Raw genomic sequence first — 22,321 nt, 5'->3', positions numbered from 1 at the left:
AATACCAATGTCACCTGTTTTCTTTCCCCAGTGTGTCCAATTCCCAAACCTAACGTGATCTCTCAGATGGAACAAAGGGAAGAGTTGGAGGTGCTGGATCTCCAGGGCACTGAAGAGAGGGAGATCCTGAAACACAGCTGCACAGGTGTGGAACCAGATAAACTGAGTCAGAAAAGATTGGTGGGCAAAGTAAAATGGTGGAATTCCCATAAAGCCCCAGTTCTCCTTTGTCCCATCCCAGTCAGGATCCTTATGACAGTTGTCACTCATGGCTTCCTAGCACACCTGGTGGTAACTCCCACTCCCCTGAGTGTGTGGATGGGATGTGGAGCTAGAATTGATCCCCAGTTCTCTGTCCTATTGGGAAGGTTTGGGGAGTGATTGGAAGGAGGAGGAATTGGCTCATGGTTTATTTTTATCTGCTCTGCAGTTATTCCCCATTTTCATAGAATCATAGTATAGAATCATAGAATATCAGGGTTGGAAGGGACCTCAGGAGGTCATCTAGTCCAACCCCCTGCTCAAAGCAGGACCAATCCCCAACTAAATCATCCCAGCCAGGGCTTTGCCAAGCCTGACCTTAAAAACCTCTCAGGAAGGAGATTCCACCACCTCCATAGGTAACTCATTCCAGTGCTTCACCACCCTCCTATTGAAATTTTTTTCCCTAATATCCAACCTAAACCTCCCCCACTGCAACTTGAGACCATTACTTCTTGTTCTGTCATCTGCTACCACTGAGAACAGTCTAGATCCATCCTCTTTAAAAACCCCTTTCAGATAGTTGAAAGCAGCTATCAAATCCCCCCTCATTCTTCTCTTCTGCAGACTAAACAATCCCTGTTTTGTATCTGATTAATCTCCCCCCCCCCGTCTTTATTGAATTTCATCTAGCTGATTTCAGACCAATTCATTAAGGTCATTTTGAATTCTAATCCTGTCCTGCAAAGTGCATGCTCCACCCCCACCCAGTTTGGTATCATCCCTAAATTTTATAAGCACACTCTCCATTCCATTATCCAAGTCATTAATGAAAACGTTGATTAGTACTGGACCCAGGACAGATCCATGCAGGACTCCACTAGATACATCCCCCAGTTTGACAGTGAGCCATTGATAACTACTCTTTGAATATGATCTTTCAATCAATTATGCACCCACCTTATAGTAATTTCATCTAGACCACATTTCCTTAGTTTGCTTATGAAAATATCATGTGGAACTGTGTCAATAGCCTTACTAAAATCAAGATGTATCATGTCTACTGCTTCCCTCTATTCACAAGACCAGTAACCCTGTCCTAAAAAGAAATTAGGTTGTTTTGGTATGATTTGTTCTTGACAAATCTGTGTTGGCTACTACTTATTGCCTTATTGTCTTCCAGGTGCTCCTCCGGAAGATCCTGAGCAAGTGGACCCAAACAGGATGTTTTCAGAAAGAGCCAAAAGAAATGTTTCCCAGAATCCTGAGCAGAGTCAGCACATATCAGAGAGGGAGCAGGGAAATCACAAAGTGGGGAGAGAGGAAAAATCCAGTGACCACCAGGGAGGTTTCAGTGTTCTTAATGAAACCACGATTCAGCTGAGAGTCCAAATGGGGGAAAGATCCTACGAGTGTGCTGAATGTGGGAAAGCCTTTAGTTGGAGATCACACCTTACTGCCCATGAGAGAATCCATACAGGAGAGAAACCCTATAAATGTCTGGACTGTGGGAAAAGTTTTAGTCAGAGATCCCACCTTACTACACATGAGAGAATCCACACTGGTGAGAAGCCCTATAAATGCCCTGACTGCAAGAAAAACTTCCGTCGCAACTCACAGCTTATTAATCATCTGAAATCCCATACAGGACAGAAGCCATATAAGTGTCCCGACTCTGGGAAAAGCCTCCGGCGCATTTCACGCCTTACTGTGCACAGCGGAGAGATGGCTTATCAATGCCCAGACTGCAAGAAAAGCTACAGTCAGATGTCACACCTCGTTAGACATCAAAGGTTCCACACAGGAGAGAAACCTTATAAGTGTCTGGACTGTGGGAAGAGCTTCTGTCAGAGCTCAGACCTTATTACGCACCAGAGAACCCACACAGGGGAGAAGTCCTACACATGCTCTGAGTGTGGGAAACAGCTCAATAGAATCTCACATCTTGTTGCACATCATCGATCCCACGCTGGAGAGGCGCCTTACCAATGCCCAGACTGTGAGAAAAGCTTCAGTCAGATGTCGCACCTCATTAGACATCAGAGGTTCCACAAAGGAGAGAAACCCTACAAGTGCCTGGACTGTGGGAAAAGCTTCTGTCAGAGTTCAGACCTTATTACGCATCAGAGAATCCACACAGGAGAGAAGCCCTATAAATGCCCCGAGTGCGGGAAAGGATTCAGTCGGAGCTCAAACCTTATTGCCCACCAGAGAACCCACACGGGAGAAAAACTCTATCAGTGCTCCCACTGTGGGAAGAGCATGACCCGGAGTTCAAACCTCGTTCGACATCAGAGAACTCACACCAGGGGAAAACTGTATAAAAAAAGCCTGGATCCAGCCTAGCCATCGTGAATAATACACTGGCCTTTTCCCATTAATGATGGTGGTGTTTGGACCCAGTTACTCAAAGGAGGCTCCTAATTTCTGTTGAAATCAATAGAAGTCAGGAGCATAAATAGCTTTTGAGAATCTTGGCTTTGGCTCCAATGTATGCCTGGGTTCAGGAGATAGCAGCAGGGAGGGTGGGAACCAGAATGGATTATTCTGGAGGGCACAGTTGCTTGGGAGTTGTGACACAGATGATGAACATAGGCATATCTTCAAAGACCATTATACTGAGATAGACCATGCACATGAATCTGTGGAATGTTCATCGTCCTTTGTATCGATGCAGCATGTGTTTTCATGCGTTCTTCAAATCTGTAGGGAGTGATTAATGCAAAACTCCCAAACCTGGCTATGTAGATGTCCAATCTTTGAAGTCTGACCTCCTAGGCTATAGGGGGAGTTATTAAAACTAGTAACTAACTCAGCTTTCCTGAACAGAAGATTCCCTCACAGTGATCAGGTTGATTATTGTATTGAATTCACTGGATTTGACTATTACTTTCAGCAAACTGAATATTCTCTGTTAAGTTCTTACATTTACCTTTTTTATCTTCCTTTTCCTTTTTCTCTAGAACCATCTTTCTTTTGTTTTCTGCAATTTCTGACTTATTCTTAGTAGCATTCTAGTTAAGAAAACCGATACATTCAGGAGCACCAATGGACTGGTTTCGGTTTGCAATGTCCTGAACTGGACACTGGAGACAGAATTGGGATGATGTGGTTTTTTCTGACTTTAAATGCAGAGGAATAAAGTGCAACCGTGTTTCCCAAACTCTGAGTCTTACAACACAAGTGAAAATGGGGTGAGATTGGGGCCTGTAGGAAAGTGTGTTGGTAACACTGTCCTAGTGCTGAAAATCTGCTGATATCTGTGGATATCCATGGGCCATGTTGATGGATGAAGATCCAGATTTTATATCTAGAGCCCTAAAAATCTGCGGATATCCACTTGATATCCACTTGCTATCTGCGGATATTTGCTTGATATCTGCATACCAAGCTTGCGGACCACAGATCGGATGCAGATACAAATTTTGAATCCGCCCAGGGCTCTAGTGACTGTAATGACATCAGAGGTCTGCTTTTTGATATAGTCACCCCCACAGAACCATCAATACATTCCTATTGCCCTTTTAGTTTCATTCTTAATGCATTACACTATAAGAACTCTGAGCTACATGCAACAGTCTTCAGTAGCTCAAGAGATGCAGCGCACCTGCTGAAGTGCCAAGCCCTAGCTGGTGCCCCCTGCGAGGCTGAAGCCTCTAGCCCCACCACCTGGCTGCAGGGCAGAAGTGCCTTGCCCCACACCCTCTCCCCACCACAGGGCAGAAGCCCTAAGCTCTGCCACCCCTCCAGTCTGATAGGCAGAGAATGGGAGGTGGGGGGGCTCCATGAGCCGCACTTTAACTGTAGAAGAGTTGCATGTGGCTCACAAGCCATGGTTTGGCTACCCCTGACATTTACCCATTAAAAAATCCTATGACTAAGATAGCTGCATGGCTGAATTCCTTGTACCTGCCCCAGTTAGAATCTGAGTTATCACATGCACTGTATTTCTCCTGTCACTACTCGCTTTATTTTCAGATTTATTTATTCATTTATTCTTCTAGGAGCAAGTATCAAAGAGCTAATCCCAGCATAAGGCATGTGTAAATATATTATTAATTTAGGTGGTGTCTAAAATACCTGGGTTCAGTATAAAACTACATAACAAGAGAATCAATCGAGGAGTTAATCTGCTCCTTGTATGAGTTAGCAGTACTGATAAGGTATCCACATTGAAATTGCAGTTCCTGAATTATAAATTCCCAGTTTACTTAATTTGAATTGGAGTATAATAGAATAAGCAAAGTTAGAAATGGAAAATGTCCATTTATTCCCATCCTGTTTCCCTCAGCAAAGTGGGTGTTTTCTGGAGGTTGTCTGCAATTTTGTTGCTGTGGCGTTAACAGTCTAATTCACCTCACTCCCACCCCTTGCTGCAGAATCATGTTCCAGAACCTAAATGTAGGGCTGCTCCTATGCATTATGGTGATACAAATAAATAATCTTCAGGTTTTTTTAAAGAAAAAAATGTCCAACCCTTATGACTGCAATTAAACATTTAAAATGTGCTCATCAACCCCTGTGGATATTGTGCATGAGGATGGGGCAACTGCCTTGTACTAGTGTTGCTGGGTTGGGGAACTGCTACTTGAAATACTACCCATCCCTCACCCTCTCCAAATATCAGGTCGCTTGTGACTACAAAACCTTCAACAGATTGTCCATGCTAAAACCTAAATGGCTTCCCACTCTTTCCACTGCAGAGACTGTTCCCCAGATCTCATTGCCAGAGCATGTCCCCTGCCTTGATATGCAATTTAAAAACTATTAGGCATAGGGAAGAGGGGATACCACTCCAGACTGCTGTGGCCTATTGGGGATGTAAATTCTGAGTTCCCTTCTCAGCAAAGGTCCCTTGATCTCAGGATTTGGCCTTTAGTGATTTCAAGCGGAAGTCTCTCTTTCTTCTGCTGCCCCACAGAAATTTCATCTGGAAGTTGGTCACACCTCAGGTTTAGGAGATGTTTTATGTCTGTATCTGTTTATGTCTGATGCACAAACAAGTTTTCAAAAGTGGATTTCTTTGCTTTATGGGTAGCTGGTTGGAGCTGAGTGAATTTTTTATTTTTTGCAGTGAATAGTAAATTGACCAAAAATGTGTTTTGGGGGGTATTGAAACTACTTAAGAATTCAAGTTGATTCTGGAAATAGTTTGGCTGAAAACAAACAAACAAAAATTCAGCAGTGTCAATTATTTGAATCCACATTTTATTTCAAGCTGTTTTTGTTTGTTTTTTTGTGAGGAAAAAGTCACTTTCAGTCTGAAACTAACAAATTTTTTCAGTTTGGCCATCACACAACTATCTGAATACAGCAAGGTTGGGGGGGGGGTGTGTGAGGTTAATTCGCTCCAAGCACTAGTGGCTCTGGTAATTGCTATGGGGAAGGGGGGTGTCTTGTTCCCTCCACTCCCCTACCAGCTGAGCTTCCTGGGTCACATGCAGACTAATAGAAACAACATCCAGAAGTTGGACCTGCTGCTTCCCAAGTGGGATCTGGGCCGTGGACCTTCATTAAACCTGCCTCTGTGCCTGCCTGAGTCGGGCACTTTCTCCAGTGGCTGGAACTAGCCTGCAAGGGCAGCTCCAGACTTAGCTGACATCAGCTCCTGAGGCAGAGCCTCTATGTGATTGAAAGAGAAAATGCTGGGGAAGGGCAGGAAAGTGATGCTCGGCCCTGGGAGTCTGCTCCCCTGTTTTTAATGCCCAGGAAAGAGCAGTTTCAGGGGAAACATGAAATGGTAACAGTTTTGGGTTCCCCTTTGTCTCTCTGGAGGCGATATTAAAATGAAGGGAAGGGGTGAATCATAATGAAATGGAGGGAGGGAGATGGAGTTATGTCGATCTAACTTTGTAGTGTAGACCAGGACATCACAGAGAGAGGTGAAAAGTGGGGGTGGGTAGGAATAGGCCATCAAATCTTGATTTTAAAATCTAACCTCATTACTGCTCCCCTTTGGGCTCCCCTCAAATTCCACAGTGATGATTAGATCTGCTCAAGGACAGAGATATGTTTGCTCCATCAGACATGGCAGGTTTTTAAAATACTTGGACTGTGTATATTTGTAAGAACTTTTCTATAGAACCCTCTTCCTTGTGAGTCATGTGAAACCTCCTGAAATTATCCATGTAGGTCTTTTAGGGATTGGCACCCTCAAAATCTTTGCTAATCTCAGTGAATTTAATTCTTTATTGAAGGCTCTAGCCACAGGCTCTGGGGAATCCTTTCAGGTATTTGTGCTTCAAAAATTATTTTGGTGAAATAATAATTTATCTCAACATTCCCATGACTTCATGGTAGTCTATAAAAGTAGGTCCAGCTGGTGAGAAAAGCTCTGTCAGATTTTATCCAAAAAGGTATAAACTTCAGATCCTCCTGTTCCCTTCCTATCAGTATTTCATTTATTAATAGAATTAAACAGTAGCAGAGAGCAGAAGTGAGTGCATAATGGATTTTTTGGTTTTCATCAAAGTGAGAAACTGAAACACATTTTGTTTCAAGTCTTCCAAAACATTTTGATTGACTATAAATCTTTGGTTTGGTCTTTCATTTAGTTTTGAGTCAACCAAAATGTTTCTGTCAACTTGAAACAATTTTGTTTTCAAGTTCTTTGTTTTAATTTGGCCATTTTCAAGTACCATCCAAACCTGCCATCAGCCTGTCTCCTACTTCCTGTTACATGATCAACATCTGGCTTGGGTGGCAGGATGCTGTAGGTCGGAGTGTGTGCACAGAACGGGTGAATAAATGGTTCCTTAACCCTTTATTTTTTTACTTTAATTTCAGCCAACTGGCTCAAATTACTTTATCCTGGGACTTTGTAGGGAGTCAAAGGGAGCCCCTTATGACAAGAATGAGCTGTCCATGGACAGGACAAGGTCGTTTGCTAAAAATCCCCACAGAAGACAAAAGGCCCCTGTTAGAGACCTAGCCTTGGATAAGGGATTCCTACGCTCTGGTTTGAAAGGGTAGGTGGAGGAGGGGAGAGGAGAGAAAGTTGCAAAATAAGTTAAACAAAGCTTTTAAAAGTAGTACCAGCCTGGAAGAGAACACGGTGTCAGAGAGGAAAGAGCAAGTAAAAAAAGGACCGTATCCAGGCACACAGCTCAACTAGGCTGCATGGAGCCAGGGGGGGCAAGCCTCTGGGCTGGAAAATAAAGTTCCTCCCAAAATCTATTCAGCAAAAGGGTAAAAAGCAACCCAACTCTTAAGTTTAAGCACCCGAATAGCTTTACAAACCCTGAGTCTAAGTCTGAAAATGTTGGCCTTTGGTTTTTTATGCAACTTCTCTACTCCCTTTGGGGTGTAGTTCACTCATTTTAATAGAATCCATCCACTGTATGTTTTCCTTTCACCCAACTGTGCAGCCTTCCTTAGGTGTAATTCAGGGAACAGGATAACTATGAAGCTCAGTGAGGTGTGAATTTTGGCAGTCTATATAGGCCATCAATTTTTTACTCCTACTCTGTGCTCTTACATACCATCTGTAGTACACTGTCTAAGTAGGGTTTACTGTGGGGTTAGGGAAAGGGCATGCTCGTCTGTACATGACTTCTGTAATATGATGAATGTGGGGGCTTTGGTAGTATTTGTATGATGCCTGTGTGTGCCTCAGTTTTCCTCTAGGCTTTGCATTGCCATAGTAGAACTACATTACTAAGGATTGTGTGAAAATCTATACCTGTGAACATGCAGTTAAACCGACCTGACCCCCAGTATGTAAACAGTGCTAGGTCAACAGAATTCTCCCATTCACGTACCTACTGCCTCTCAGGGAGGAAGCATACCTTCGCTGAGGGAGAAGCCCCCTCGTCAGCATAGGTAGTGTCTTCACTGAAGCACTACAGTGGTGCAAGCCACACGGCAGCATTTTACGTGTAGACAAGCCCTGAGTGTAAAGCAAAGGGATGAGCTGTTAACTCAGCAGGCAGGCTGGAAACCAGAATCACTAACAAACTAAATAAAGTCTACACATGTGAATGGTGGATCGGAAGAGACCATGGAAACCCCAGTGAGGGGGACAGTAACACCTAGCAACCAACAGCCAAGAGGAAGGAGATTTCCCACACTTCTTGGCTTCCCTGCTGGAGAAGAAAGAGGAGAGGTAGTAGAAAGACCAACTTCTGTTGGTGAGAGAGACAAACTTTGGAGGGGAAAAGTGCCAGGTGGCTGTGTTAAGAGCTAGGATGCCCCTGACGTGGGCCAGACTGAATTCTGTCTTCACTTCTTTTTCTTTCTATGCTAACCTACAGACTTTCAGATTCTGTGAGCCAGCTGACTGATAAATTGTTACCTTGTTTTGAAAAGGCTTCCTGGTGTTGCTGCAAATACTTTACAGGAAACATTGCGCTCTGGAGGAGTACAGGACAAGCCTCTCACAGGAGACTGGCTCTGCTGGACTTGCTGCAGGGAGCCATGGAGAGAGACCGGGATCACTGGTGCCACCAGCCCAGTCTTGGAGGCCATGGGCCGCATTCTGTGGAATTGTGTGGCTCTTTGGGACCTGGCAGTCTATCGAGGTCACTCCCCAGGGTTACAGGCTGAGACATAAACCAGACCCTGTGGATCCATGACACACAGAGGACATCTCTTGCATTGATGTCTTATAAATATACAGTAGAGAACAATGCTGCATTGGTACCTTAGATGTGACCTCATAGAACTTTTTTATATTTTTTAATTTAAGCTTTAAAACATCCCAGCTGTACTCTCTTTGGGCCAGAACCTCAGCTGGTATAAATCAGCATAGCTCTATGTTGAGACGTAGCATGAACAGTGAACAAAAGTGGCCTCCATGAACAGTGAGCAAAACCAGCATCCACACCAGGACTCCGACAAATGCACTCAAAGAAAAAGGACGATTAACAAAATGACAAGTGTGAAAGCAGCACTGAGGTGAAATAAGTGATATCGGGGATTATGGCAAATGCATCTCCAGCTTCTTCAGTGGCTGTGCTGATGTCCCCCAGACTGCCGGCTTGATTTGGGGGAAGACATTCTGCACAGAAATATATTTTAATTTCCACTTTAAAAAATCATTCCTCTTGTAAAATGCAGCTGTATTTCCTGGCTCACTGAATCTGCCCAGAAAGCAACACCACTCATACAGGAAGTCTTATAGGAACCAGTGGGGAAACACACACTTGTGGAGTACACATCCTCCCACTGTAACAACACAGTTCTTAGCAGAGAGTAAGAGGAGATAATAAACCATTAAATGCCATGGGTATGTCTACACAGCAAAAATATCCCAGTGAGTCTCAGAGCCTGGGTCTACAGACTGGGGCTTGCGGGGCTCGTGCTACCATGTGGACTTTCCAGCTCAGGCTGGGTTTCAGAGCTCATGCTCCAGCCCAAGCCAGAACATCGACACAGCTATTTTCAGCTTCCTAGTGTGAGCCCTGCAAGCCTGAGTCTATAGACCTGGGCTTGTAAACTCACCGCCATGGGTTATATTTTCCCCACTTTGTAGATGTACCCATCTGGCCAGATTCCACTCTATCCTACACCAGGGTTGATCCAGAGTGACTCCACTGAGTCTGGTGGGGCCACTCAGTATTCACCCTAGCATCACTGAGAACAGAATCTAGATCCTTTTTCAGTGTTTGTTGTGGGTATTTTATCTGAACAGCCCCTTTCAGCTCGCTTTCTATCAGCTTCCCCCCCACCCCACCCCCAACAAACGTGGACCACTGAACCATCCCCAGCACTGTTTCCACCACTGAAAGTAGCTGATGCTGCTGTACAGTGATGAACTCAGCCAAGTCTGAGACATTTCCACCACTGGCTAGCTAACGCTGATGTTTGGGAAAGCAGAAAGGAAGGGGTTAAGATTTGAACTGACCTGAAGAAGCCTGTGAGATCACTGAGAAGACATCCATGCATTTCCACTGTTTGAAAGGGGGAGGGGGGGGAGGGTCTTACTCCACAAAGTTCCTGAAACCAGAGAGCCCCAGGACTTCTCTGTGTGGGGAAAGTTTTACCAGTTATACCAGCATAAGAGTGCCGTATTCAGTTTGCTTAATTCCTGTGGCTAAATGTTGTAAACTAAACTGGAAAAAGGCCACCCTTATATTGGAATAAAAGCTTCCATGTGGGGCTGGGGGGTTAAACAGGGATAACTAGATCAGTTTAAATTCACACCTTAACTTTCCTGTGTAGACAAGGCCTCAGCTGACATGAGGGAACTCAGGCCTCCAGGAAAAGACCCAAGAAAGTACTGAGATGAGGAATGTGTACTAGGATTCAGGAAAAGGATAGACATTTATATGGATAATAAAATCATCATTCACAGTCATGCCAGCCCAGGGGCACAGCCATGAGGGGTGTATGGCCAGGCCCCGAGTACCAATAACCCTCTGGCCAGCTGGCCAAGACATCATTGGCTTTGTCCATCACTCTGATGCAGCAGGCAGGAGAGGCCGCTCTCCCATGTGGACTCTCCGGTGTCTATTAAGGGTCGAGCTCTGAGTGAAGCTTTTCCCACAGTCCCAGCACCGGTAGGGTCTGTCCCCGGTGTGGATCCGCTGGTGCCTGACCAGGTTGGAGCTGCGGCCGAAGCCTTTCCCACAATCGGAGCACTTGAAGGGCTTCTCTCCACTGTGGATCCTCTGGTGCGTAGACAGGGTGGATCTCACGCTGAAGCTTTGCCCACACTCAGTGCACTCGTAGGGCTTCGCTGCGACATGGATTCTCTGGTGTGAGACAAGGCTTGAGCTCACACTAAAGCTTTTCCCACAGTCTGGGCATTTGTAGGGCTTCTCTCCATTGTGGATCCTCTGGTGTTTGACCAGGTCCGAGCTCTGCCTGAAGCTTTTCCCGCAGTCAGTGCATTTGTAGGGCCGGTCACCCATGTGCGTGCGCTGGTGTTTGATGAGGTCAGAGCTCTGGCCGAAGCTCTTCCCACAGTTGGAGCACTTGTAGGGCCGGTCACCTGTGTGGGCCCTCCGGTGCCTGTGCAGGTTGGAGCTCTCGCTGAAACTCTTCCCGCACTCAGTGCACGTGAACGGCTTGTGCCCAGCGTGGATCCTCTGGTGTTTAATGAGATCCGAGCTGCGCACAAACCCTTTTCTGCACTCGGGGCATTTGTAGGGCTTCTCTCCCACATGGGCTCTCTGGTGTTTCACAAAGTTGGAGCCGTCAATAAAGTTCTCCCCGCAGTCCCCACAGCTGTAGGGTCTGTCCCCCAGGTGGATCCTCTGGTGCAGGATGAGGAGTGACCGACGGCCAAAGCCTTTACCACAGTCGGGGCATTTGTAGGGCTTTTCCTGGCTGTGGATTCTCTGGTGTAGGACCAGGGTGGAGCTCCGGCCGAAGCTCTCCCCACAGCTGGGGCAGGTGAAGGGCCTCTCGCCTGTGTGAGTTCGCTGGTGGGCGAGGAGCTCTGAGCTCACGCTGAAGCTTTTCCCGCACTCAGTGCATCTGAAGGGCCTCTCGCCCGTGTGGGTTCTCTGGTGTCTAACGAGGTGTGAGCTCTGGCGGAAGCTTTTCCCGCAGTCAGGGCATCCGTAGGGTCTCTGCCCTGTATGGGTCCTCTGGTGGGCAGTGAGGTCTGAGCTCTGACTAAAGCTCTTCCCGCATTCCGAGCACAGATAAGGCCTCTCTCCCGTGTGGGTCCGTCGATGCTTAGTGAGATGGGAGCTCACGCGGAAGCTTTTCCCACACTTAGGGCATTTATAAGGTTTCACTCCCGTGTGGACTCTCTGGTGCGTCAGGAGCCGCGAGCTCCGACTGAAGCTTTTCCCGCATGCATCACATCTGTAGGGTCTCTCCCCCGTGTGGATTCGCTGGTGTTTAGTGAGGTCTGAGCTCTGGCTGAACCTTTTATCACAGTGAGAGCACTTATAGGGTTTCTCTCCCGTGTGGATTCTCTGATGGGTCGTGAGGTTTGATTTCACGCTGAAGCTTTTCCTGCAGTTGGGGCAGTGATAGGGTTTTTCTCCCGTGTGGATTCTCTGATGCGTAATTAGGTTCGAGCTCCCACAAAAGCATTTCCCACACTCGGCACATTTATGAGGTTTGTCTCCCCATTGGGCTGTCTGACGTTGTCCCAGACCTGAGTGCAGACCAGAGCCTTCCCCACACTCTGTATCCAAGTATATATTCTCTCTAGTTGGGTAGCTCTGGGGGACATTCTCACCCTTGAAGCCTTTGTCACATGAAAGGGACTGAACCTTTCTTTTTCCTGAGCAATTTCTCTGCTGCCTTTCTGAGCTGCTGTCAGTCCCACAACCTTCTCCCTGGCCAGGCCCCTGCAGCCCCAGCTCCTTAGGGACATTCTGCTGGGGACTGTCCTCCACATCCTCATTCACCATCCCCTCTGCAGCTGCAATAAATGGAGAGAATCCAGACATGAGTCCTTGCCTCTGACAGGGAGAACAAGAGTCTCAGGAACAGAAACTGCAAAGGGAGTGAAATAATCATGAGGGATGAAAAACAGGAGTCAAATCCCCCCCAAACCCTCCAATTCACCCAGAGGAGAGAGAAGAGGAGCCAATCCTGCCAATTCAGCCTATCTGAACCCCGAGAGAAGGGAAGGGAGGGAGTTTACTGACAAGGGTGAGTAGGCCAGGAGGATACAATACCTGCTGGAGACCTGGGGTGATATCAGGCAGAACTGGGGGAACTCCGGGGCTTTGGCGGGAATCCTAGCTTTTTAATTCACGCACCTGAGGGCTTCTGAGTTGCTTGAATGGGATTCCCACTGGCGCACGTGCTTCCTGGGATCTCCTGTCCCTCAAATCCTTGGAGATCTGGGACCCACAGCTCATCGCCTCATTCCATCCAGGAGATCACAGAGGGTGAATCAGAAATCCTGCAGAGGGAAGGAAAATATGTGAGATCAAGGTCTGTTACACATTCTTTGTGTCTTTCCAGCAAAGAACGTTCCAGGATTTTACACCCAGTTTCTTACTTTAAGAATGGGGCATCTCACATTAGCTGTACAACTGGGCTCCAAAAGGAGTATAGCAGCGTTTCACAAACTTAAGAGTACTGACCCAAAAGGAGATCACAAAGCTATTGTAGGGGAGTCGTGCGATCACAAAAAATATTGTGATAACCTTTAGATCCTTTGCTAGGGTTACCATATTTCAAGTTCCCAAATAGAGGACGGAGGAAAGGAGAACTGGAGCGGGAGGGGGGAATAAAGCAGCCGCCACTCTCCGACTACCCATTTCTGAAGGTAGCGCCGCTGCCAGCAGCAGTGCAGAAGTAAGGGTGGCACTACCATACTGTTGCTTTACACTTTTTGAAAGGCTTCAGTGCTTTTGACTGCAGAGATAATGATTACGTGCTTCGCTTAGTGCTCCTATGAGTATGTACAGTAATTTTCCATCACTTTTTTCTGGAGGTTGGGGAGTGTTGTCACAGCCTGAAATACTTTCAAAGCGGGGCCCAGCAAAAAAACAAACAAAAAACCTGGAGTATAGGGTACATGCAGTTGTAAGAGTCACAATCCGAATGACCTGCCAACCAAGAATAAAGAAGGAAATCTGTAATCCTTCTGAATACAGCTGAGAATCCTGCTATCTGTTTGCACGCATGTCACAAAGAGGAAAAACAACTGCAAAGTGTAGCCAATCTGATATTAATCACTATTTTCTAGATATTTCCATCACTTATCTGACCACCATCACCCTAGTATTTCAGCACCTCATAATCTATAATCTATTTACCCTCAAAGCACCCATGTGAGAGAGCTATTATTATTACTTAGATTGCAAACTCCTTGGGACAGAAATTGTCTTTTTGTTCATTTTGTACTGTGCCTAGCACAGTGGGGTCCTGCTCCACAACAGCAGCTCCTAGGCAAATAAACAAAATAATTCTCATTTTACAGGTGGCAAATTGGGGCCTGGGAAGCACTTTGCCCGGCATCACAGATAGAATCTGGAGCAGAGTAGGAAACTGACATTGAATCTCAAGAGTGCCAGACTAGTTCCCTAGATCACATTTCCTCTCCTGAGAAAATTCACCTCTTTGTCAGATTAGAAGCTGCAGGCACCGGCACACAAAGTACACTTTTCACGGCGTCACTAAGCTACTACATCATTACCCCTCAGCAATAATAGAGGCCCTTTGGGGAAGTTTCCTAGTGAGAGACACGTTGCACCCCCTGTAGGGGATTCTGGCATCTCCAGACACTGCAGGACACGACTCAATCACTGCCCAGACCTACAGCGAGGGAAATGACGTCACCAAATATCCAGAAGATGAAAAGTCCCCTCAGCAGTAAGCAGTAATTTGGGGATTTGGGAAGAACAGACTTTGCAGACAAATTTTGTGCATTCCATAAATAGAAACAGTCCTTCTCATATGCCAGTGACAGAAAAAGATGTGCTGGGAACCCTCCATCCCAGAGTCTGTCCTTTGGACACATGTCCTTCCATACCACAGAGCACGGCAACTGGTTCTCCCTCATACTTTGGAATCTACTCCTCATCCCACCTGGTCCAAAATAGCCCACATCTGTTCAGAGGATTCTGCAGGGTTGAGCTGTTGACCTGGTTTTGAGGAGGAAGGGGCTGGCGTTTATGGGGGATGGACACTCGTTGGGTGCTGCTGGCGCTGGCTTTAAGTGGCATTAATTTAATTTGTCTCAAAGGCAAATTTTCTGTGCCCATTAACCGAAACAATAATACACAAATTGCTGTCAGCAGAAAAGCTGAGTCATGAGACAGTACCTGTGCCTTTACAATGCTCTTTGCAATGACAAATGAATCCAGCTGCGTCCTCAGGTCTTGGTACTTCTGTTTCTCCGGTCTGGGCTATCTTGGGAGCAGGGAGGCCATGTCTGGGCTTGGGCAGGACTAGGAGTTTGTGAGAACTTCCCTGGAGTTACTTGGACAGTTATCCTATCTAGCTGTTTCTGATACACTCATTGCTGTATTTTTAGGCTCTGGATTTTTGCCTCTATTCCCAGAAGCCCCTGCCTATCCATCTATGGGCACTTCAGGGCTCTGGTTTCTGGATGCAGAGATCAGGGAATTCCCACCCCATCTCAAACAATTTGTTCCTAAAAAGAAAAGGCCTCATTTTAAGCAATTCACAACAAGTCTTTAGTACTATCCCGCTCCCCCCCATTAATGCTCCCCCCAACAGCTACCTGACAATCCCTGCCTGAGCTGGCTCCCCTGAAGACACTTCCCGTCCCCTGGGATGATGGGACCATCTGGGGTGAAACAAGGATGTCATTCTGCAGCCTGTCGGGGTGAGAAGGGTGACTGAGTTGGTTTCTGAAGGGGCTTTAAGCCTTTTCACACCCCAATTCCCCCTACGGTCTTTTCCTGCCGACAGATGCTCTAGACTTTGCCACGCTGGGAAAATGCTTGTTCACTTTATTATAGAGCAGCAATACGAAATGCACAAAAACATTTTAAGCACTCCCCAATAACAGAGTCTCTGAACCAAATGCCAGAAAAGAGTGGAACCTAGGAGCTGCTTTGGGTATAGCTACGTGGCATTGTAAACCCAGATTCAGGCACAGGTTTGAGCCCAAACCCCTCCTACCATTCACACACAAATCTTTCTGATTTGGGTCAGTAAGTCATCAGGACCTGAGTCCTAAGACCCACCAGGGATATTGGGTCTGAGGCCAAGTCCCACTGGGACTCAGGTCCAAGCGCTGTCATTTTGCAGACTGAACACAGATCAAGCCCAGGTCACCAGATTCATGTCTGGAAAGTCTGCCAACGCTTTCCTGAAATCTCATGGGCCAGTATTTCTCAGCCCTTCTAACCCAACACTACCCACTTGACTCCCAGGAACCAGAAGCAACCCCACTTGGTTCACATCCAGCTGCTCAGCATTTAACCCTTCCCTTTTATTCTGACTGCTGAACTATAAGCACAGTTTACCATCTCCTGCATTAGCTATGGCCAGTAAGAAGATATTTTAGGCCATCTCTCCACCAAGCGCATTGCTAGCTGGTCACAGGAACAAAGCCAGATTCTGGTTACGCTCTGGTGTGAGGCAAGTGAGATGCTTGACTTCAGCAAGAGTACCAGATACGATCTTGTGTACCAGGACATATCAGAGAAGCTGGCAATGTTGGAGATTGACTGGACCATTGCTCAATGCAGAGAATGAATCCGGTGGCTCGAGACCGACTACTAGGAGTCAGGGATGACAACCACAATTCTGTCTACCTGCCTCTTAGACATGGAATTCAACCTAGTGCTGGGAACTGCAGCAAGCCCTGAGTCCACAGCAGTGCATGACAATCTCCTGAGTCACAGGCAGCACCCCAGGAGAGCCAGCAGACTCTGGATCAAGCTCAGGAAGTATCTCTGATGCTCACGCATCCCTGGGGATGCGTTGCTGCTGGAAAAGCTGCAACACATCCTGGGTCCATACTCAGAGGAGCTGTTTCAGCATGCCCCAAGGAGTACCCTGCAGCAGAACGGGTGGAAGAGGCAGAAGTAGCACCAGAACCCATTAAGTTTCTGCCTCTACGTTTGTTGTTATTAAAACACAGATGGGTTGGATTTCCATCTTACGACCAAATTAAATTATTACTACAAGCTGGCAGAATGCACACTAGTACCTTGGCATCAGCCCTACCCCCACCCCCATGTGAAATTCTAAAGGGATACCGAGAAGGGAAAAGAAAAGTTAACGATGCAGCTATGGTAAAATTTGTACTAGACACGCGCACATTGTTTTGTTGGGGTGTTAAAATTAAGAATCTTACATTGCCCTCCCCGACAGTATGCCGCACTGTGCGACTTGGCCATACCAGAGCATCCTGAGCCACCTGAACGATTACTCAAGACTGGGGGTGGGGAGGGGAGTATGTAGTCCATGGGTGCCATATGAACTGCCTGAAATAAACCAGGAGGTTTTATGTAATCCACAAGCCCCGTACTATGAGTCCATAAATGTTCCGGGGAGGGAGTGCTTTGTAATCCTTTGTTACAGAAGTATGATCAGGGCCAGTGTTGTGAGGCCAAGCTGTCCTTGGGTCACTGCATTATTTTAGGGAGTGTTCAGGGAGGCTGCAATACATCTGCAGGCAAACACAACAGCCTATTGTTTTTCCCATGAATTTTCAACCAATCCTGATGATTGCAAACTTTTCTCAGTACAGGAACTCCAGATGGGTGGTCACATTTTGCAGCAGGGCATACTTTCTAGGCCCTCCTTTGAAGGTAACTAGCCCCCTCCAGTTGTATATGTGCTGGTCAGTCACTATAAGCCTGAAAAGCTCTTTAGCAAGCATTTAGATGACTTGCTTCAGGCATCTTGGAATAGAAGATCCCTTTGCCATTCAGGAATCTCCAGAACTGTTATGTCCTCCAGAAAGTGGACTACCTAAAAGGATTGTAAACCCATAGGTAGTAAACTGAAGGTGTAATTAAATCATTTGTCTGGCCCTCTGAGATCAGGGCACATTTTCATAAGCCATGGCAAAAGAGGGTACGCGGGGTCCCCTAGAACAGTTGTTCTCAACCAGGGGTCCGGGGCCTCTGCGGGGCCGCAAGCAGGTTTCACGGGGTCTGCCAAAATAAACCAAAGAGCAGGGCCGGTATTAGATTCACTGGGGCCCAGGGCAGAAAGCTGATGCCCAAGGCCCGTTGTCAGTGGCTGAAGCCTAAGTCTGAGCCCTGCCACCCAGGGCTGAAACCAAAGCCCAAGCAATTTAGCTTTGTGAGGCCCCCTGTGGCATGGGGCCCCAGGCATTTGCCCTGCTTGCTACCCCCTAATGCCGGCCCTGACTTTTAATCTACTGGATAAGCAGAAAAACAGTTGTTGTAGCACAGGTGAGCTGTAGAGTTGGGAGGGGGCTCAGAAAGAAAAAAGACTGAGAACCCCTGCCCTAGAATAACAGTGGGAACAGGTACTCCATGAACAACAATGTTATTTGGTGGGAACAGTGTCCCAGCCTGTCTGTAGGTAAAGTCCTGATCTGTGGAAAACCCGGCATCACGCCCTTTGCCAGGGCAGCCAACATTAGCGTCCATCAATAGGCATATGTAGTCAACGAGGCCTGCACAATGATGGAGTAGTAACCTTAGTGATTTATGTATTCAGGTGGTTCTTGAAGAGGGCAAACTACGGGCGGGGGAAGTCCCGTTGATGGCTTCAGCACAATTCGGAAAGCCTGTTCTCTCAAAACCAGCAATTATTTCAGAGACAATGTTTATGCCCAAAAAGCGGCGCCCCAAAACTTTTTTTTAAGTGTTTGAGCGGCCACTGCCCTGGGAGGGAGAGGGAGTCTGAGCTGCCACCGGCAGCCCAGGGGTTCCCCTGGGTCAGCGCGCCACCACCGCCAGCCAGCCCAGGGGTTCCCCTGGGTCAGCGCACCGCCGCCACCGGCAGCCCAGGGGTTCCCCTGGGTCAGCGCACTGCCGCCACCGGCAGCCCAGGGGTTCCCCTGGGTCAGCGCGCCGCCGCCACCGGCAGCCCAGGGGCTCCCCTGGGTCAGCGCGCCGCCGCCGCCAGCCAGCCCAGGGGTTCCCCTGGGTCAGCACACCGCCGCCGCCAGCCAGCAGCCCAGGGGCTCCCCTGGGTCAGCGCGCCACCGCCAGCCGGCAGCCCAGGGGCTCCCCTGGGTCAGCGCGCCACCGCCAGCCGGCAGCCCAGGGGCTCCGCTGGGTCAGTGCACCACCGCCAGCCAGCAGCCCAGGGGTTCCCCTGGGTCAGTGCGCCGCCGGCAGCCGGCAGCCCAGGGGTTCCCCTGGGTCAGCGCGCCGCCGCCGGCAGCCAGCCCAGGGGCTCCCCTGGGTCAGCGCGCCCCCGGAAGCCCAGGGGTTCCACCGCGCAGTTGCTGCTTCGCTTCTCCTGCCTCCCAGGCTTGCGGTGCCAATCAGCTGTTTGGCACTGCAAGCCTGGGAGGAGAATTAGAGCAGGACAGAGTGCTCGGAGAGGATGCGGAGCAGAGGTGAGCTGGGGTGGGGAAGTACCGCAGGGCTACCCGGGTCAGGGGGTGGGAAGCTGCCGTGGGGGGTGGGGAGCTGCCACGGGGGGGGCGCACCTCAGGGCGGAGGGGGGGGCGCGGGGAGCTACTGCAGGGCTGGGGGGCGCAAGGTGGAAGTTTTGCCTAGGGCATGAAACTTCCTTGCACCGGCCCTGGCTAAGTCTATAGCAGACTCATTAATTTCTAAGTGGTCTCAGTGCCACTAGAGAGGACAGAACACCACACCCAGGTGGTCTGTGGGTTACGCTAGCGCTGGTTTCAGGCAGTGTGAATACAGCTTAGCAAGTGGCTGGATGTGTTGGCGAGCTGACGCAACTTCGGGTCAAGGGCCACAGAATGGACAGTCAAGTTTTCCCACAGTGCGCCGAGGGCTAGAGCAAGAACAGCTACGGAGGCTGCTAGGACCCTGTCATAGGCTGGGTTATGCCCCCAGAATCAGAAGTTTTGACTTGGGTCAGCAAGGTTGTGAGGCTCAGGTCCAGAAATCATAAACCCAATATACCATACAGTGTGGACGCAAAAGCGTGGGCCTAGGAACACCAAGTCCGCAGACTCGGGTCCCACAAACCTGGGTTTACAATGCAGGGTAGATATACCTATGGGGGTCCCCCTGACACTGTCCCCAGGCAGCGCATCTCCCCAGCAGCGCAGGGACCAGACAGAGGCAGGAACTGGCTTTTCCTCTCCCAGCTCCACCCCAGGAAAGTCAATGTGCCCCGGGGTGCTGCAGGGAATGGGACTGGGCAGGGCTGGGAGCCGGGACCTCCCTCCCCACTGATCGCTCCTGCTGCCCCTGCCAGTTTCTCCCCCTGTCTCCCTCCCGCCCCCTCCCCTCGGGCTGGGAGACTCGGTCCCTGGCCCGGCCCGGGGCGGTCGCTCCCCGGAGCTGGCTCGGCTCCTGCAGGCGCTCAGGGGGGCAGAGCCGGGGGGCGGGGTCAGGGAGGGCAGCAGCTCTGGGACTCGCAGACCCCCGCCCCCCGGGAGCAGAGCTGGGGCGAGGAGGGGCCGGTGGTGCAGAGTCACTTTCCTGCCCGGCCCCAGCCCTTCCCCCGGGTCTCTCCCCTCACCTGCAGGCTCCGGCTCAGGGGCTGGTGGCGGCAGAGCCCGGGGCTGCCCCAGGGGCTGGGGTCCAGCTGCCGCAGAAAGTCCCCCCGGGTTGGGCACAGATGTGGGGGGGTCAGTGCAGGTTTCTCCCCTCACAGACTCCGTTGGGGAGCAGCAGCGCCTCAGCCCGGTATCCCAGTTACGAAGGGATGCAACAGCATCCTGTGACCCAGGAAGTTCAGCCTGTGATCATCAGGTTCTGGACAGAAAAAGCAATGGAGGCAGCAGCCTCCCTCCCTTAACAAGAACCGGAGCCCCCTGGTGGCCACAGCTAATCAAAACGTCCTTCCCTCCCCTCCCAAATGGAGACAGAAAGGCAGCACAGGAAGGAATCAGGTCAACAAATATATATTCTGGAACAATGCTGGTCTCTCCATAGCTATAGTTGAAACTACAGACTTCCATTGTAAGCCAGGTATAGAACCCTGCACTCTGCAAAAGTAAAGCAACCCACCTGAAATCTCACAAGCCAGGTATCTTTCTGGCAGGTTTGTGGGAAATCAGAGTAGGCATGTGGGAGACTTGAGGGCTCAAACAGCTCAAGTAGCAATTAATAAATAAAGGAGGGATCTCTTATCCAAATTCTGTTTGAGACCATTACTCTAGTGACAAGTAATCCACTCCCTGGACTTGTATTTCTATCCTACCTTGTGACTGCCCCCCAGAGATGCTGAATTCCTTTAAAAAGACAAAGGAATACATTATAAAATAGTTTAACCAGTTAATGTTAATAGGCAGCAGGTTTAAAGCAAACCAAAAGAAGTATTTTTTCACACAACACACAGTCAACTTGTGGAACTGGTTGCCAGAGGGTGTTATGAAGGCCAAGTCTATAACGGGATTCAAAAAAGAACTAGATAAATGCATGGAGGATAGGTCCATCAATGGCTATTAACCAGGATGGGCAGGGATGGTGTCCCTAACCTCTGTTTGCCAGAAGCTGGGAATGGGCGACAGGGGATGGATTACTTGATGATTACCTGTTCTGTTCATTCCCTCTGGGGTACCTGGCATTGGCCACTGTTGGAAGACAGGATACTGGGCTAGATGGACCTTCGGTCTGACCCACTATGGCTGTTCTTATGTTCTTAAAGTTGCCAAGTCACAACATTTTCATGGCCTATCCCACCATTTACAAACTCCCAACAAGGCCATGAAAATCGAGAGTATCTTGCATCTTACACTGCCTACGTAGGGAAGGTCAGTGAACAACTAATATCTGATTTTATTGATGTAAGGGGGGAAAGCATTGATTTCCATATGTAAGGGGAAAGTTGATCATAGGGGATGGGATTTCACCCCATCTGGTCCCCCTACCACCGCCATACACATATACACAGCTCCATAGAATATTTTCCCTCCAAAACCAGAAGTTTCCAAAATTAAGAGGGGGATCAAATCTCAGGGGATATTTTTATCAATATGATGGTTCTTTTCCTCCGGACACCCTGCCCCTGCCATTGACACAGGCACCTGGGAGCCCCAGTCAATGCCACATTAGCATAAGTGGAGGATGGAGTCAAAAGTCCTGGGATAGTTGGGAGAGGGGAAGGGCTCTCCCTTCATGGCTGGAGAGAGCTGGGTTGAGCTGTGGGGGTGAGCTAAGTAACAGTCAGTGTTTAGTCAACTGCCCCATTAGCCTCTGGGAGACACCGTTCCCTCAATTGGGGGATGCTCTTGGCTTTGATGTTTATTAAATGAGGCAAGTCACATTAATCAGCAAACATATATATTTTCACTGACATAACAGGGGAAACAACTTGGTTCCCAAAACATGCAGTGGAAAGTTTATCACTGGAGAGTTTAAACCCACTCTGTGTCTGCCCTGGATGGAAATTTCCCTCCAAAACAAGGGGAAGCTAGTGCAGTTTGAAGGAGAGGAAAACGCCACATCAGGGAAGCAGATTCAGGGCCAATCCCTCCCCTCAGCCAACATGGTGATTTTAATGAACATAAAGAGCAAAATTTACACTATATTTCCAATCTGAATCTCTGTAGCTACAACTTCCCGCCTCTGGCTCTGGTTATACCTTTGCCTGCTACACTGACCAGCCCATTATTAAATATTTATTCCCCATGAAGGCACATATAGAGAGT

At 48.5% G+C, this 22,321-nt stretch overlaps 2 protein-coding genes across 5 annotated transcripts in view; one reads left to right on the top strand and one right to left on the bottom strand.

The window, feature by feature from the left end:
* LOC123346799 (zinc finger protein 420-like) overlaps window positions 1-3,016 on the top strand; it is a 78,873-nt gene extending 75,857 nt beyond the window's left edge. The window contains exons 7-8 of the mRNA XM_044984257.1: window positions 32-145; window positions 1,385-3,016. Of these exons, the coding sequence (XP_044840192.1) occupies window positions 32-145; window positions 1,385-2,547 (1,277 nt within the window). The 3' untranslated portion in view covers window positions 2,548-3,016. The remainder of the gene's footprint in view (window positions 1-31; window positions 146-1,384) is intronic.
* A 954-nt stretch (window positions 3,017-3,970) lies between these two features.
* Window positions 3,971-20,421, bottom strand: LOC123345044 (zinc finger protein 271-like). 4 transcript variants are annotated; one of them, XM_044981621.1, is made up of 4 exons: window positions 20,188-20,421; window positions 12,880-13,015; window positions 12,786-12,837; window positions 3,971-12,526 (listed from the first exon to the last, which is right to left on the bottom strand). In XM_044981621.1, the coding sequence occupies exon 4, from the start codon at window positions 12,513-12,515 to the stop codon at window positions 10,596-10,598; it is 1,920 nt and encodes a 639-aa protein (XP_044837556.1). In that variant the 5' UTR covers window positions 12,516-12,526; window positions 12,786-12,837; window positions 12,880-13,015; window positions 20,188-20,421; the 3' UTR covers window positions 3,971-10,595. The 4 variants fall into 4 exon arrangements, with proteins under 4 accessions (XP_044837556.1, XP_044837552.1, XP_044837555.1 ...); XM_044981617.1 differs by having other exon boundaries at window positions 3,971-12,600; window positions 12,786-13,015; XM_044981620.1 differs by having other exon boundaries at window positions 12,786-13,015.
* Window positions 20,422-22,321: the final 1,900 nt, after the last annotated feature.

Source organism: Mauremys mutica, chromosome 12 (genome assembly GCF_020497125.1).
Source record: "Mauremys mutica isolate MM-2020 ecotype Southern chromosome 12, ASM2049712v1, whole genome shotgun sequence".
NCBI lineage: Eukaryota > Metazoa > Chordata > Testudines > Geoemydidae > Mauremys > Mauremys mutica.
This window is presented reverse-complemented; position numbering and strand designations above follow the sequence as displayed.